Below are 17,761 nucleotides of genomic sequence, written 5' to 3' on the forward strand. Positions count from 1 at the left end.
TCAATGTCAATATTTGTGTTAGGAGACACTGTAACAGATCGGACCATGTTTAGAACTGATATAACAGATCAGGCTGTAACACTTGGATGGTAGGATTCAGCATACACAGAAAAACACTTGGCTTCATACACAACATGTTTGTTTTGCCATATTTTTCTTTCCTTTTTTCAGACTTGGTTTTAAACTTCATAAGTGTGTGTCCTTGTTGGAAACTTTGCTCACTGATCATAAACTGGCGGAGATACTCTGGGAGCAGTCTGTAATGAACCCCTCCATGCCTGAATGTAACGACTCCCTCATACAGGATCAGCTGACAACCACCATTGTGTCTCTGCCAGAAACTGTCACAAACAAACTGCAGAAGGAAACAGGGTTTGTTTCATCATTTTTAACTCACCTGACTGGCATATTTTAAGTTTTGATCAAGGAAAAACCTTTGACCTTCACATATGCCTTTTTTTGTAGTGTACAATTTTGACATGTTCTCTGGAACTACAAGGCCTATGGAACTGAAAGTTTGTGAGGATGATCTCAGCTATGGTGTTTGTAAAATTGCTCATAAATTGCTTATAATTTATAAATTTTATAATGCTTATAAATGTCCTTCATTAATATTTCTTCATATTTCAAATGAGCTTCAGAGCCTTGTTACTGGATGTGTAAACAAGATTTGGTTCCATGCATATGTAAGTTCCAGTGGGATGAGAGAAAGGATACAGGAGTTTCTTATCATGGTGCAAATGCTTGCAATATATTTGTTCCGGTTGGAACCTCATATGATGCACAGTAAAAAACTACATTGTATCCCTTCAGAGAATTCAGGTAAAAGAACAGATGATAACCAATTTGTTCAATAAAAATGTGAAATTTGAGATAAATATATCACTAGACATAATGATTTACATTTAAATTGTATTATGTTCTGCAAGGCTTTGTTTTATATGCAGAAATAGAGATTACCGTGTGTATTTTCCCGTAAACTAAGCTGGATATAGCAATCAGCTGTACACACATTTTCTACAAATCTAATGGTGATTCCTTTAAAACCCAGCAGTATTACTTCAAAGAATTAGGATGCAATGATCAGAAGAATTGTATCTGAAACTATCATTTTATGCGAAGTAATATATTCCAATATTGAATTATTTTATTTGCAGCTTCACTATTTTATTTAAAATTATAATTACCCTAAGCGTAGCACTTTGGAATATTTCATGGATGGATATTTCATGGAACAATTTGATCGGTCACTCTTGAGGCCTTCCGCATTCTTGCTGCAGCAAATGAATGAAAACAAAAGGCAAATATCGTAATTGCAAAAGATTAGTAAAATTGTAATTGCAAATTTATATACATAATGTCAGGCAGTTACCTTGTTCTGAGAAATGTATCTGTAAATATCCACATATATACGAAGAAACTCGTTCGATGTCACATGTCTTTGTAACATTCTAATATTTTAGAATAATATAGTGTTTCGGGATATTATCGGAACTTGTGTTCATCTCTCAACTGATCATGTAAGTTTGTTTCAAGTGTTTCACACAGGTGTCATGTCTCATTGGTCAGCTGAGATAGCACATGTGACAGCTATGATCGTGTTTTCCATGGTTCTATGAATAAATCCATTGAGTTAGATAACAATGAGTAATTAATCAACATATTACTGGCTAATCCTTTGAACGAAGTATGTTGACTTTACATATAGGCACTCCTCGTGCAGATATGGGTGTATTCCATCTACTTTAGTAAACCTGCATATATAAACACTTACTTTTGACGAATCCTCTATGCCAGATTACAGTGATTAATCAATCAATGTATTATCAGTTAAATCCTTTGATCAATGATTTTTGCAACTCAACAGACCATTCCTCTCTTTCTGCACTGGCAGGTTCATATTACCTAACATGTAGTACATTCACCACCTCAGACCTGGATTTATGACCCATCTTAGATTAAATAATTACCCCAGACACTAGAAATGCCAAATGCAAAACACTGATTGCTATACACCCTCAGAGGCAGGGGTGAACGTTATTGAGTTATTTTGCAGGCTTTTGTCAGGTAATCTGAGTGGTGCTACCACTAATTATACCTGTAATAAAGTCATTAACTGAGCATCAAGTGAATGACGACAAATATACAGGTGTAGGGTTATACCAGGAAACATGGGTGACAACAAGGGAGTAGTAATTGTTGTATTACATGCAGTTTGCCTGAGGAGTAAAGGGTCAATATGGTTTTGAGTATATGAACTGAATTTCTGCAAAAATAATACATGCACATATTTGCTGTATACTCAACTCATAATTGTACCTAATAAGTAGTGGCAGGATCACAAGGCTCATGGTATAAAACCTAGGGAGGGACACCTAAAACCCCATGTACCCCTCGTGATCCTGTCACAACAAATCTATCTCACCGACATGTTTTAATGTGACATTGTAAAAGAATTAACACAAATTTAAAATTGATAGAAAACAGCTGTTCCAATAAGCTGAGGTTGACTTCCATTGACTCGGAAAAAGCGTGCAGCTCTTTGCTTGGGTGCAGGATATAAGGGATTTATTCTGCCTCTTAGGAAACCACGTGCAGCCTGTATTGCACATGGCAGGGTATAAGAGATTTATTCCCCCACTGAGAAATTTATTACCCTCCAAGGTGGGGTACATAGTATTTTATCAAGATCACGTGGACCAATCAGATCTCATCATTCTGACATGGAGGTATGATAAACAGATGTACAAACGCAGACGAATTTGCAAGGTGAAAGGTTATAGTTCGCTGGTACGAAGCCCAGTTTGTTTGGTCACTGACGCTAATTGTCATCTGGTGATTATGCTGGCTAATTAAAACAGGCTGCCTTGAGGACTGAGAGTTGGGAGTGTTGTTTCCCTTTTGGAAGTTGTCTTGATCATGTGGATTAATGTCATGGTCTGGGAGTCTGGTCTGGTACATGGTAGTACATAAAGACTTGGAGCATTAAGGAAATGGTGATGACACGGCTGCTTTTGTTTTTGCAATTACTTGCGAGTCCTCCAGTTTCATATTGATGTGTTCTATATGTGATATCAATTTTGGGTTATGTCCTCTGTTAGGTTGCTTACAAAGAGAACATGTCCATTATCAATCATGATGTCTTGATGAATATTGTAAAATATTGTATTTGTCATGTTCCAGTGAAATGTTTTACCCTCAAAGTTACGTGCCGCTGGTGTGTGGAGACATCTACATGACACTGGAGAAGGTGCAAGGGTGCCCTGTTGCTGGTAGCGATTGTTCCCTGGAGTTTGTCAGCAAGGTGCTGGGCAGATTGGCACTAGCGGGGCATGCAGGTAGGAAGAACCTTGGTGTTGATTTGAAACACACACTATGTGGGAGTCCCTGATCACACTGATAAATAATAGCCACAAATATGACTAATAATAATGGAACTGAAGATAATTTAAAATATGCAGGATTGCAGTGTCATGTGAAATCAGGAGTATGTATCTTGATACAGACAATGATGTAAGCCATGTATCAGGATACAGATAATGATGTTAGCCATGTATCAGAATACAGACAATGATGTTAGCCATGTATCAGGATACAGACAATGATGTTAGCCATGTATCAGGATACAGACAATGATGTTAGCCATGTATCAGGATACAGATAATGATGTTAGCCATGTATCAGGATACAGACAATGATGTTAGCCATGTATCTTGATACAGACAATGATGTTAGCCATGTATCAGGATACAGACAATGATGTTAGACATGTATCAGGATACAGACAATGATGTTAGCCATGTATCAGAATACAGATAATGATGTTAGCCATGTATCAGGATACAGATGATGTTAGACATTTATCAGGATACAGACAATGATGTTAGCCATGTATCAGGATACAGACAATGATGTTAGCCATGTATCAGGATACAGATGATGTTAGATATGTATCAGGATACAGACAATGATGTTAGCCATGTATCAGGATACAGATAATGATGTTAGCCATGTATAAGGATACAGATAATGATGTTAGCCATGTATCAGGATACAGATAATGATGTTAGCCATGTATCAGGATACAGACAATGATGTTAGCCATGTATCAGGATACAGACAATGATGTTAGCCATGTATCAGGATACAGATAATGATGTTAGCCATGTATAAGGATACAGATAATGATGTTAGCCATGTATCAGGATACAGACAATGATGTTAGCCATGTATCAGGATACAGACAATGATGTTAGCCATGTATCAGGATTCAGACATTGATGTTAGCCATGTATCAGGATACAGATGATGTTAGATATGTATCAGGATACAGACAATGATGTAAGCCATGTATCAGGATACAGATAATGATGTTAGCCATGTATAAGGATACAGATAATGATGTTAGCCATGTATCAGGATACAGACAATGATGTAAGCCATGTATCAGGATACAGATGATGTTAGATATGTATCAGGATACAGACAATGATGTTAGCCTTGTATCGGGATACAGACAATGATGTTAGCCATGTATCAGGATACAGATGATGTTAGATATGTATCAGGATACAGGCAATGATGTTAGCCATGTATCAGGATACAGATGATGTTAGCCATGTATGAGGATACAGACAATGATGTTAGCCATGTATCAGGATACAGACAATGATGTTAGCCATGTATCAGGATACAGATGATGTTAGATATGTATCAGGATACAGACAATGATGTTAGCCATGTATCAGGATACAGATAATGATGTTAGCCATGTATCAGGATACAGATAATGATGTTAGCCATGTGTCAGGATACAGATAATGATGTTAGCCATGTGTCAGGATACAGATAATGATGTTAGCCATGTATCAGGAAACATGTGTTCTTGCAATATGCAACCAACTCCTTATAAGGATAAAAGAAAGTTATTTTATTAATACTTTCAAACCAAAATTAAATGGCCTTAAATAATTGAATTAATTTATGCAATTATTGTATATTTTACTGCCACTACAATACCTATTTCGTTATGTGTCGTACGCCTGCCCCACACAATGGGGTTAGATTTCACTTATGTGTTAGAGTGCACAGTGATGTTAAAACAGCGTAACAATATAACTGTACTCTTGAAAATCACATTCATGAAACTGGTTGAGTAAATTATACTGCTCATCTTTGGACTTTTGCATTTTATTTATATATCAGGTATTATCGCTTTGACTTGATAACATATAAAAATATACACTGCAGATCGTGTATGGGGATGCTTGCTGCCACAGCTGTACACGAAAGTACACTCAGATTATGTCTGGTGTCGGATATGTGAGAGAGTCATCACCGGGGTGCCAACACGATGTTTAGAAAGTGTGCTCACACCCTTCCTGAAACAACTACCGTGGTATGTATGACACCCTCCCTGAAACAACTACCGTGGTATGTATGACACCCTCCCTGAAACAACTACCTTGTTATGTATGACACCCTTCCTGAAACAACTACCTTGGTATGTATGACACCCTCCCTGAAACAACTACCGTGGTATGTATGACAGCCTTCCTGAAACAACTACCTTGTTATGTATGACACCCTTCCTGAAACAACTACCTTGGTATGTATGACACCCTTCCTGAAACAACTACCTTGGTATGTATGACACCCTCCCTGAAACAACTACCTTGGTATGTATGACAGCCTTCCTGAAACAACTACCTTGTTATGTATGACACCCTTCCTGAAACAACTACCTTGTTATGTATGACACCCTTCCTGAAACAACTACCTTGGTATGTATGACACCCTTCCTGAAACAACTACCTTGTTATGTATGACACCCTTCCTGAAACAACTACCTTGTTATGTATGACACCCTTCCTGAAACAACTACCTTGTTATGTATGACACCCTTCCTGAAACAACTACCGTGGTATGTATGACACCCTCCCTGAAACAACTACCTTGGTATGTATGACACCCTCCCTGAAACAACTACCGTGGTATGTATGACACCCTTCCTGAAACAACTACCTTGGTATGTATGACACCCTCCCTGAAACAACTACCATGGTATGTATGACACCCGTCCTGAAACAACTACTTTGGTATGTATGACACCCTCCCTGAAACAACTACCTTGTTATGTATGACACCCTCCCTGAAACAACTACCTTGGTATGTATGACACCCTTCCTGAAACAACTACCTTGGTATGTATGACACCCTCCCTGAAACAACTACCTTGGTATGTATGACACCCTCCCTGAAACAACTACCATGATATGTATGACACCCTTCCTGAAACAACTACCTTGTTATGTATGACACCCTCCCTGAAACAACTACCTTGTTATGTATGACACCCTTCCTGAAACAACAACCTTGGTATGTATGACACCCTCCCTGAAACAACTACCTTGGTGTGTATGCCACCCTTCCTGAAACAACTACCTTGTTATGTATGACACCCTTCCTGAAACAACTACTTTGGTATGTATGACACCCTTCCTGAAACAACTACCTTGGTATGTATGACACACTTCCTGAAACAACTACCTTGGTATGTATGACACCCTCCCTGAAACAACTACCTTGGTATGTATGACACCCTTCCTGAAACAACTACCTTGGTATGTATGACACCCTCCCTGAAACAACCACCATGGTATGTATGACAGCCTTCCTGAAACAACTACCTTGTTATGTATGACACCCTTCCTGAAACAACTACCTTGGTATGTATGACACCCTTCCTGAAACAACTACCTTGTTATGTATGACACCCTTCCTGAAACAACTACCTTGGTATGTATGACACCCTTCCTGAAACAACTACCTTGTTATGTATGACACCCTCCCTGAAACAACCACCATGGTATGTATGCCACCCTTCCTGAAACAACTACCTTGTTATGTATGACACCCTTCCTGAAACAACTACCTTGGTATGTATGACACCCTTCCTGAAACAACTACCTTGGTATGTATGACACCCTTCCTGAAACAACTACCTTGGTATGTATGACACCCTTCCTGAAACAACTACCTTGGTATGTATGACACCCTTCCTGAAACAACTACCTTGGTATGTATGACACCCTTCCTGAAACAACTACCTTGTTATGTATGACACCCTTCCTGAAACAACTACCTTGTTATGTATGACACCCTTCCTGAAACAACTACCTTGGTATGTATGACACCCTTCCTGAAACAACTACCTTGTTATGTATGACAGCCTTCCTGAAACAACTACCTTGATATGTATGATGCCCTCCCTGAAACAACTACCTTGGTGTGTATGACACCCTTCCTGAAACAACTACCTTGTTATGAATGACACCCTCCCTGAAACAACTACGATGGTATGTATGACAGCCTTCCTGAAACAACTACCTTGTTATGTATGACACCCTTCCTGAAACAACTACCTTGTTATGTATGACAGCCTTCCTGAAACAACTACCTTGGTATGTATGACACCCTTCCTGAAACAACTACCTTGGTATGTATGACACCCTTCCTGAAACAACTACCTTGGTATGTATGACACCCTCCCTGAAACAACTACCATGGTATGTATGCCACCCTTCCTGAAACAACTACCTTGTTATGTATGACACCCTTCCTGAAACAACTACCTTGGTATGTATGACACCCTTCCTGAAACAACTACCTTGGTATGTATGACACCCTTCCTGAAACAACTACCTTGTTATGTATGACACCCTTCCTGAAACAACTACCTTGGTATGTATGACACCCTTCCCGAAACAACTACCTTGGTATGTATGACACCCTTCCTGAAACAACTACCTTGGTATGTATTACACTCTTCCTGAAACAACTACCTTGGTATGAATGACACCCTTCCTGAAACAACTACCTTGATATGTATGACACCCTCCCTGAAACAACTGCCTTGGTATGGATGACACCAAGCCACCCTTTACTTAAAATAAATGTCACAAATAGCAAGTCTACTTTTGGTCAGACGTATTATTTTCCAGCCATATTTTATTTGTGTTTTACAGTAGCTATGAAACCATATAAATAATAATTCATGATTTAATGTTAATGCATCTGTGTGTGAAAACAATTCAGTGAACAGATCTATGTAATACAACTCGGTGAATAGATCCTTATCAATTAACTTTGTCCTTTTGACTTCTGTGAATAAGACTTAAAGCTCAAACATGTCACTGTCCATTGCATTCATTGGGCAAACAGCCTGCTTAATGCACACAATGGGCAGTTGCACAGATTGGGTGTAACAGATACTGGTAAGCAGTAATACATACACAATATTCCATATTTTCTGTGGTCTGACAATATTGCTGAGGTGACTCCCCGGGGAATATGAGAATCACTGCTGTGAATCAAGGCACATTTATAACCAACACACTAGCATGACGAGACACCACCAGGTATGTTATGGCCTGTAGTATATAAACTGAATTGTTTTGTGCATTGTGTTATCATTACAGGTATGGTTTGGCTGGGAGGTTCCTTGGTGACAGCGTTGTGAAGAGCCACACCATACAGAACTTGCTGTGTACAAAGCTACTTTTTCACAGACACTTCAGCCAGGTATGTCCTCGCATCACCAACCTTCCTACACTTCAGCCAGGTATGTCCTTGCATCACCAACCTTCCTACACTTCAGCCAGGTATGTCCTTGCATCACTAACCTTCCTACACTTCAGCCAGGTATGTCCATGCATCACCAACCTTCCTACACTTAAGCCATGTATGTCCATGCATCACCAACCTTCCTACACTTCAGCCAGGTATGTCCTTGCATCACCAACCTTCCTACACTTCAGCCAGGTATGTCCATGCATCACCAACCTTCCTACACTTCAGCCAGGTATGTCCATGCATCACCAACCTTCCTACACTTCAGCCATATATGTCCATGCATCACCAACCTTCCTACACTTCAGCCCTGTATGTCCATGCATCACCAACCTTCCTACACTTCAGCCCTGTATGTCCATGCATCACCAACCTTCCTACACTTCAGCCAGGTATGTCAATGCATCACCAACCTTCCTACACTTCAGCCATGTATGTCCTTGCATCACCAACCTTCCTACACTTCAGCCTTGTATGTCCTTGCATCACCAACCTTCCTACACTTCAGCCATGTATGTCCATGCATCACCAACCTTCCTACACTTCAGCCAGGTATGTCCATGCATCACCAACCTTCCTACACTTCAGCCTTGTATGTCCTTGCATCACCAACCTTCCTACACTTCAGCCCTGTATGTCCATGCATCACTAACCTTCCTACACTTCAGCCATGTATGTCCTTGCATCACCAACCTTCCTACACTTCAGCCCTGTATGTCCATGCATCACCAACCTTCCTACACTTCAGCCCTGTATGTCCTTGCATCACCAACCTTCCTACACTTCAGCCCTGTATGTCCATGCATCACCAACCTTCCTACACTTCAGCCCTGTATGTCCATGCATCACCAACCTTCCTACACTTCAGCCAGGTATGTCCATGCATCACCAACCTTCCTACACTTCAGCCAGGTATGTCCATGCATCACTAACCTTCCTACACTTCAGCCAGGTATGTCCATGCATCACCAACCTTCCTACACTTCAGCCCTGTATGTCCATGCATCACCAACCTTCCTACACTTCAGCCATGTATGTCCATGCATCACCAACCTTCCTACACTTCAGCCCTGTATGTCCATGCATAACCAACCTTCCTACACTTCAGCCATGTATGTCCTTGCATCACCAACCTTCCTACACTTCAGCCCTGTATGTCCATGCATCACCAACCTTCGGACACCTCAGCCATCTGTCACTATAGTTACATCCATACTTTAACACCGACACCTCAGCTGTCTGTCACTATAGTTACATCCATACTTTAACACCGACACCTCAGCTGTCTGTCACTATAGTTACATACATACTTTAACACCGACACCTCAGCTGTCTGTCACTATAGTTACATCCATACTTTAACACCGACACCTCAGCTGTCTGTCACTATAGTTACATCCATACTTTAACACCGACACTTCAGCCATCTGTCACTATAGTTACATCCATACTTTAACACCAACATTTCAGCGGTCTGTCACTATAGTTACACACATACTTTAACACCAACATTTCAGCCGTCTGTCACTATAGTTACACACATACTTTAACACCAACATTTCAGCCATCTGTCACTATAGTTACATCCATACTTTAACACCAACATTTCAGCCGTCTGTCACTATAGTTACACACATACTTTAACACCGACACTTCAGCCATCTGTCACTATAGTTACATCCATACTTTAACACCAACATTTCAGCGGTCTGTCACTATAGTTACACACATACTTTAACACCAACATTTCAGCCATCTGTCACTATAGTTACATCCATACTTTAACACCAACATTTCAGCCGTCTGTCACTATAGTTACACACATACTTTAACACCGACACTTCAGCCATCTGTCACTATAGTTACATCCATACTTTAACACCGACACTTCAGCCATCTGTCACTATAGTTACATCCATACTTTAACACCGACACTTCAGCGGTCTGTCACTATAGTTACATCCATACTTTAACACCGACACTTCAGCCATCTGTCACTATAGTTACATCCATACTTTAACACCAACATTTCAGCCGTCTGTCACTATAGTTACACACATACTTTAACACCGACACTTCAGCCGTCTTTCACTATAGTTACATCCATGCTTTAACACCGACACTTCAGCGGTCTGTCACTATAGTTACACCCATACTTTAACACTGACACTTAAGCCATCTGTCACTATAGTTACACCCATACTTTAACACCAACATTTCAACGGTCTGTCACTATAGTTACACACATACTTTAACACCAACACTTCAGCCATCTGTCACTATAGTTACACCCATACTTTAACACCGACACTTCAGCGGTCTGTCACTATAGTTACATCCATACTTTAACACCGACACTTCAGCTGTCTTTCACTATAGTTACATCCATGCTTTAACACCGACACTTCTGCGGTCTGTCACTATAGTTACACACATACTTTAACACCGACACTTCAGCTGTCTGTCACTATAGTTACATCCATGCTTTAACACCGACACTTCTGCGGTCTGTCACTATAGTTACATCCATACTTTAACACCGACACTTCAGCTGTCTTTCACTATAGTTACATCCATGCTTTAACACCGACACTTCTGCGGTCTGTCACTATAGTTACATCCATTCTTTAACACCGACACTTCAGCGGTATTATGATGAGTCTCGATTTTTCAGATTCTTGTTGTGCAGAATATCATTGGTTACCTGGCAACTTCACATACAAGACGGAAACTTTATTTAAAGGTATGTACTTGTAATGTTCTAAGGGATATTGGCAGAACGAATGAGAAGTATTTTCAAGACAATACCTTCAAATCTCAGTCAACAGCTACAAGGTAGATTAAGATTTGAGGATGCTATAAATATGGGATGTTTGTTGACATTGTTCTAAATATGGCAGTTTATTTCTGGATTTTTGGGCATACTAGTTCAGTGTATCATTGCTCATGATAGTCAACCGCCACTGCCTCTAGGAGTCAGCTTTAGTTGATTACTGAGGGTACGGACTTGGACAAGACAAACAAGAAGGTATACAGAAGAATAATTTTAATCTTGGCAGCAGCATTTCCAGGAAATTTAAGAAATCATGGGTGTGGAAAATATCCCTTTGTTTACATGCAAGCATTCCCAGCAGTAATTGTCCTGATAGTGGGGAGTCCCCAATAATTAGGCTTCACATGCCATTGTGTGGAAGATGCCATGGTCATCTGTTAGTCAGTATTATCTCATCTTACATTAAAATAACCTAAAAAAAATTTTCCATTACTTGCTTCTAATTGGTCAAGGAGCAGGCAGTTATTATCCATGTAACCTGCTCATGTAGTCCGGCCATGTAACCTGCTAAGTAGCCCGGCCATGTAACACGCTCATGTAGCCCGGCCATGTAACACGCTCATGTAGCCCGCTAGGTAGCCCGGCTATGTAACCCGCTAAGTAGTCCGGCCATGTAACACGCTCATGTAGCCCACTCATGTAACCCGCTCATGTAACATGCTCATGTAGCCCGCTCATGTAACTCGCTCATGTAACCCGCTCATGTAACCTGCCCATGTAACAGGCTCATGTAACCTGGCCTTGTAACACGCTCATGTAACCTGCTAAGTAGCCCAGCCATGTAACCGGCTCATGTAATCTGGCCTTGTAACACGCTCATGTAACCTGCTAAGAAGCCCAGCCATGTAACCGGCTCATGTAGCCTGCTCATGTAGCCCACTCATGTAGCCCACTCATGTAGCCCGGCCATGTAGCCCGCTCATGTAGCCTGGCCATGTAACCCGCTCATGTAGCCCGGCCATGTAGCCCGCTCATGTAGCCCGGCCATGTAGCCCGCTCTTGTAGCCTGGCCATGTAACCCACTCATGTAGCCCCGCCATGTAACCCACTCATGTAGCCCGCTCATGTAACCCACTCATGTAGCCCGCTCATGTAGCCTGGCCATGTAACCCACTCATGTAGCCCGCTCATGTAACCCGCTCATGTAGCCCGGCCATGTAACCCGCTCATGTAGCCCGGCCATGTAACCCGCTCATGTAGCCCGGCCATGTAACCCGCTCATGTAGCCCGGCCATGTAACCCACTCATGTAGCCCGGCCATGTAGCCCGCTCATGTAGCCCGGCCATGTAACCCACTCATGTAGCCCGGCCATGTAGCCCGCTCATGTAGCCCGGCCATGTAACACACTCATGTAGCCCGGCCATGTAACCCACTCATGTAGCCCGCTCATGTAGCCCGGCCATGTAACCCACTCATGTAGCCTGGCCATGTAACCCACTCATGTAGCCCGGCCATGTAACCCACTCATGTAGCCTGGCCATGTAACCCACTCATGTAGCCCGGCCATGTAACCCACTCATGTAGCCCCGCCATGTAGCCCGCTCATGTAGCCCGGCCATGTAACACACTCATGTAGCCTGGCCATGTAACACACTCATGTAGCCCCGCCATGTAGCCCGCTCATGTAGCCTGGCCATGTAACCCACTCATGTAGCCCGGCCATGTAACCCACTCATGTAGCCTGGCCATGTAACCCACTCATGTAGCCCGGCCATGTAGCCCGCTCATGTAGCCTGGCCATGTAACCCACTCATGTAGCCCGGCCATGTAACCCACTCATGTAGCCTGGCCATGTAGCCCGCTCATGTAGCCCGGCCATGTAGCCCGCTCATGTAGCCTGGCCATATAACACACTCATGTAGCCCGGCCATGTAGCCCACTCATGTAGCCCCGCCATGTAGCCCGCTCATGTAGCCTGGCCATGTAACACACTCATGTAGCCTGGCCATGTAACACACTCATGTAGCCCCGCCATGTAACCCACTCATGTAGCCTGGCCATGTAACCCACTCATGTAGCCCGGCCATGTAACCCACTCATGTAGCCTGGCCATGTAACCCACTCATGTAGCCCGGCCATGTAACCCACTCATGTAGCCCCGCCATGTAGCCCGCTCATGTAGCCTGGCCATGTAACACACTCTTGTAGCCCGGCCATGTAGCCCGGCCATGTAACACACTCATGTAGCCCGGCCATGTAACCCACTCATGTAGCCCGGCCATGTAGCCCGCTCATGTAGCCGGGCCATGTAACCCACTCATGTAGCCCGGCCATGTAACCCACTCATGTAGCCCGGCCATGTAACCCACTCATGTAGCCCGGCCATGTAACCCGCTCATGTAGCCCGGCCATGTAACACACTCATGTAGCCCGGCCATGTAGCCCGCTCATGTAGCCGGGCCATGTAACCCACTCATGTAGCCCGGCCATGTAACCCACTCATGTAGCCCGCTCATGTAGCCTGGCCATGTAACACACTCATGTAGCCCGGCCATGTAACCCGCTCATGTAGCCCGGCCATGTAGCCCGGCCATGTAACACACTCATGTAGCCCGGCCATGTAACCCACTCATGTAGCCCGGCCATGTAGCCCGCTCATGTAGCCGGGCCATGTAACCCACTCATGTAGCCCGGCCATGTAGCCCGCTCATGTAGCCCGGCCATGTAACCCACTCATGTAGCCCGGCCATGTAACCCACTCATGTAGCCCGGCCATGTAACCCACTCATGTAGCCCGACCATGTAACCCACTCATGTAGCCCGGCCATGTAACCCACTCATGTAGCCCGGCCATGTAACCCGCTCATGTAGCCCGGCCATGTAACCCACTCATGTAGCCCGGCCATGTAACCCACTCATGTAGCCTGGCCATGTAACCCACTCATGTAGCCCGGCCATGTAACCCACTCATGTAGCCCGGCCATGTAACCCGCTCATGTAGCCGGGCCATGTAACCCACTCATGTAGCCTGGCCATGTAACCCACTCATGTAGCCCGGCCATGTAACCCACTCATGTAGCCCGGCCATGTAGCCCGCTCATGTAGCCGGGCCATGTAACCCACTCATGTAGCCTGGCCATGTAACCCACTCATGTAGCCGGGCCATGTAGCCCGCTCATGTAGCCTGGCCATGTAACCCACTCATGTAGCCGGGCCATGTAGCCCACTCATGTAGCCCGGCCATGTAGCCCACTCATGTAGCCCGGCCATGTAGCCCACTCATGTAGCCCGGCCATGTAACCCACTCATGTAGCCGGGCCATGTAACCCACTCATGTAGCCGGGCCATGTAGCCCGCTCATGTAGCCGGGCCATGTAACCCACTCATGTAGCCTGGCTATGTAACCCACTCATGTAGCCGGGCCATGTAGCCCGCTCATGTAGCCGGGCCATGTAACCCACTCATGTAGCCCGGCCATGTAGCCCGCTCATGTAGCCTGGCCATGTAACCCACTCATGTAGCCCGGCCATGTAGCCCGCTCATGTAGCCTGGCCATGTAACCCGCTCATGTAGCCTGGCCATGTAACCCACTCATGTAGCCTGGCCATGTAGCCCGCTCATGTAGCCTGGCCATGTAGCCCGCTCATGTAGCCTGGCCATGTAGCCCGCTCATGTAGCCTGGCCATGTAACCCACTCATGTAGCCCGGCCATGTAACCCGCTCATGTAGCCTGGCCATGTAACCCACTCATGTAGCCTGGCCATGTAACCCACTCATGTAACCCACTCATGTAGCCCGGCCATGTAGCCCGCTCATGTAGCCCGGCCATGTAACCCACTCATGTAGCCCGGCCATGTAGCCCGCTCATGTAGCCCGGCCATGTAACACACTCATGTAGCCCGGCCATGTAACACACTCATGTAGCCCGGCCATGTAACCCACTCATGTAGCCGGGCCATGTAACCCACAGCAGATACTGGGTTGTGTGTCATTACTGTCAAGATGATGATGTCTCTGTGTAGTGTGTCAGCAGATACTGAGTAGTTTGACATTACTGTCAAGTTGATGATGTCTCTGTGTAGTGTGTCAGCAGAATCTGGGTTGTGTGTCATTACTGTCAAGTTGATGATGTCTCTGTGTCGTGTGTCAGCAGATACTGGGTAGTTTGACATTACTGTCAAGTTGATGATGTCTCTGTGTAGTGTGTTAGCAGAAACTGGATTGTGTGTCATTACTGTCAAGTTGATGATGTCTCTGTGTAGTGTGTCAGCAGATACTGGGTTGTGTGTCATTACTGTCAAGTTGATGATGTCTCTGTGTAGTGTGTCAGCAGATACTGGGTTGTGTGTCATTACTGTCAAGTTGATGATGTCTCTGTGTCGTGTGTCAGCAGATACTGGGTAGTGTGTCATTACTGTCAAGTTGATGATGTCTCTGTGTAGTGTGTCAGCAGATACTGGGTAGTGTGTCATTACTGTCAAGTTGATGATGTCTCTGTGTCGTGTGTCAGCAGATACTGGGTTGTGTGTCATTACTGTCAAGTTGATGATGTCTCTGTGTAGTGTGTCAGCAGATACTGGGTAGTGTGTCATTACTGTCAAGTTGATGATGTCTCTGTGTAGTGTGTCAGCAGATACTGGGTAGTGTGTCATTACTGTCAAGTTGATGATGTCTCTGTGTAGTGTGTCAGCAGATACTGGGTAGTGTGTCATTACTGTCAAGTTGATGATGTCTCTGTGTAGTGTGTCAGCAGATACTGGGTAGTGTGTCATTACTGTCAAGTTGATGTTGTCTCTGTGTAGTGTGTCAGCAGATACTGGGTAGTGTGTCATTACTGTCAAGTTGATGATGTCTCTGTGTAGTGTGTCAGCAGATACTGGGTAGTGTGTCATTACTGTCAAGTTGATGATGTCTCTGTGTAGTGTGTCAGCAGATACTGGGTAGTGTGTCATTACTGTCAAGTTGATGTTGTCTCTCTGTGCAGGTGTTTCTGTCCCTGCTAGAGGTGTGGGGGGATGCCAGCAGTGTTAAGCATACAGCGTACGAGCAACATCGCTACATCTCCCAGGCAGTGCTCATCTGTGTGGGACATCTGAACTCCCAGGAGAAGGAAGCGTACAAGGATGGTAAGTTTATTATGTCAGACCATGTGCTACATCAGACAAAAATACTTTGTGGCTTTAGGTGTATATATAATGATTTTTTAAATGCTATTAGATTGATAGTTAGACAAGCCATCCATAAAATGAGGAGAATAGAGAAAAGACCCTTATAGCTTTTTTTGACAAATTCAAAGAGAAATTCTATAATTTTATTTAATAACAAAAATGATAGCATTTACAAATTGTAATCAATCCAAATATTACCGATACTGCTATTGGTCATCATTCAGACCCTGCGAATACAAAGTGATTTTTTGTAATACCTGATTACTACCTTTACTTAAAAACAAAAATCAATATTATATGCTCTGTTCTTTTCATATTTACTGGTTATGAAATGTCAATGTATATGTTTGTGGGAGATATAACTTTGAAAAAGAAAAAAAGAAGGCTCTGGGTGACCTTGTGATCCAAGGCACCACAATTCCCTGTACAGAGCTGTGGAATGCTGACAGGTGAGTTACAGTGTTGTTACACTAAGGTCCTGTTTGCAAGGGCATTTCATCCAGCATTAATTCAGAAATTGTAAGTAGAGTTTCGTTATTTCAGAGTTTGTTCGTCTCCTGATGCCGGGAGTGTCGTGTCACATCGGCCACTCTGACCCAAAGATGCGGAGGCTGGGCATGACAGTGGCTGAGAACCTTACCCGACAGGTGGATCAAGGTGGACCGCAGCTCAACTTCCAGGTCAGTCACACACTTGGTAGAGGACATCTTGATCAGTAAAACTCTTCCAGGTATCCCAGAGTGACTTCATCAATCAGAGTATAAAAATGGTTTGCCCTCTTAATATCATGAACATTTTGCCATAACTAATGACCCCCTCAAAGGGAGGTGGGGTAACCTTGTGGTTAAAGCTCTACGCCAAAGGCAGTGAGTCCCCTGCCATGATTTTGCTGGAATATTGCTAAAAGTGTCGTAAAACCATACTCACTCACTCTCTCACTTCCTCGGGTGTTGTATTTATTTTCACATCATCCCTCAGGGATCCGTATATCTGTACCTGGTACTTTTTGTTTGAGTGTTTGTTTTCATTTTCAGTCTGAGAGTGATGCTGAGATTGATGCGTTGCTGGCGGCAACAGCTGTACCTGAGGAGCCAAGTGTTGATGCACTGGACAGGTGATGTTAATTTGTTGTCTCCCTTTGTTTTAATCAACTGTGTCTTCTGTGCACAACATTTACAGAAAGCAGTT

At 43.7% G+C, this 17,761-nt stretch overlaps 1 protein-coding gene across 1 annotated transcript in view; it reads left to right on the forward strand.

The window, feature by feature from the left end:
• The window catches only part of LOC139469138 (telomere length regulation protein TEL2 homolog), a 59,571-nt gene that overhangs the window by 1,685 nt on the left and 40,125 nt on the right, over positions 1–17,761 (forward strand). The window contains exons 2-9 of the mRNA XM_071251274.1: positions 172–372; positions 3,184–3,338; positions 5,251–5,398; positions 8,481–8,583; positions 11,306–11,374; positions 16,390–16,531; positions 17,117–17,253; positions 17,608–17,687. Of these exons, the coding sequence (XP_071107375.1) occupies positions 172–372; positions 3,184–3,338; positions 5,251–5,398; positions 8,481–8,583; positions 11,306–11,374; positions 16,390–16,531; positions 17,117–17,253; positions 17,608–17,687 (1,035 nt within the window). The remainder of the gene's footprint in view (positions 1–171; positions 373–3,183; positions 3,339–5,250; positions 5,399–8,480; positions 8,584–11,305; positions 11,375–16,389; positions 16,532–17,116; positions 17,254–17,607; positions 17,688–17,761) is intronic.

This window comes from Haliotis cracherodii, unplaced genomic scaffold, assembly GCF_022045235.1.
Source record: "Haliotis cracherodii isolate W230 unplaced genomic scaffold, xgHalCrac1.p SCAF_2, whole genome shotgun sequence".
Classification (NCBI taxonomy): Eukaryota; Metazoa; Mollusca; class Gastropoda; order Lepetellida; family Haliotidae; genus Haliotis; species Haliotis cracherodii.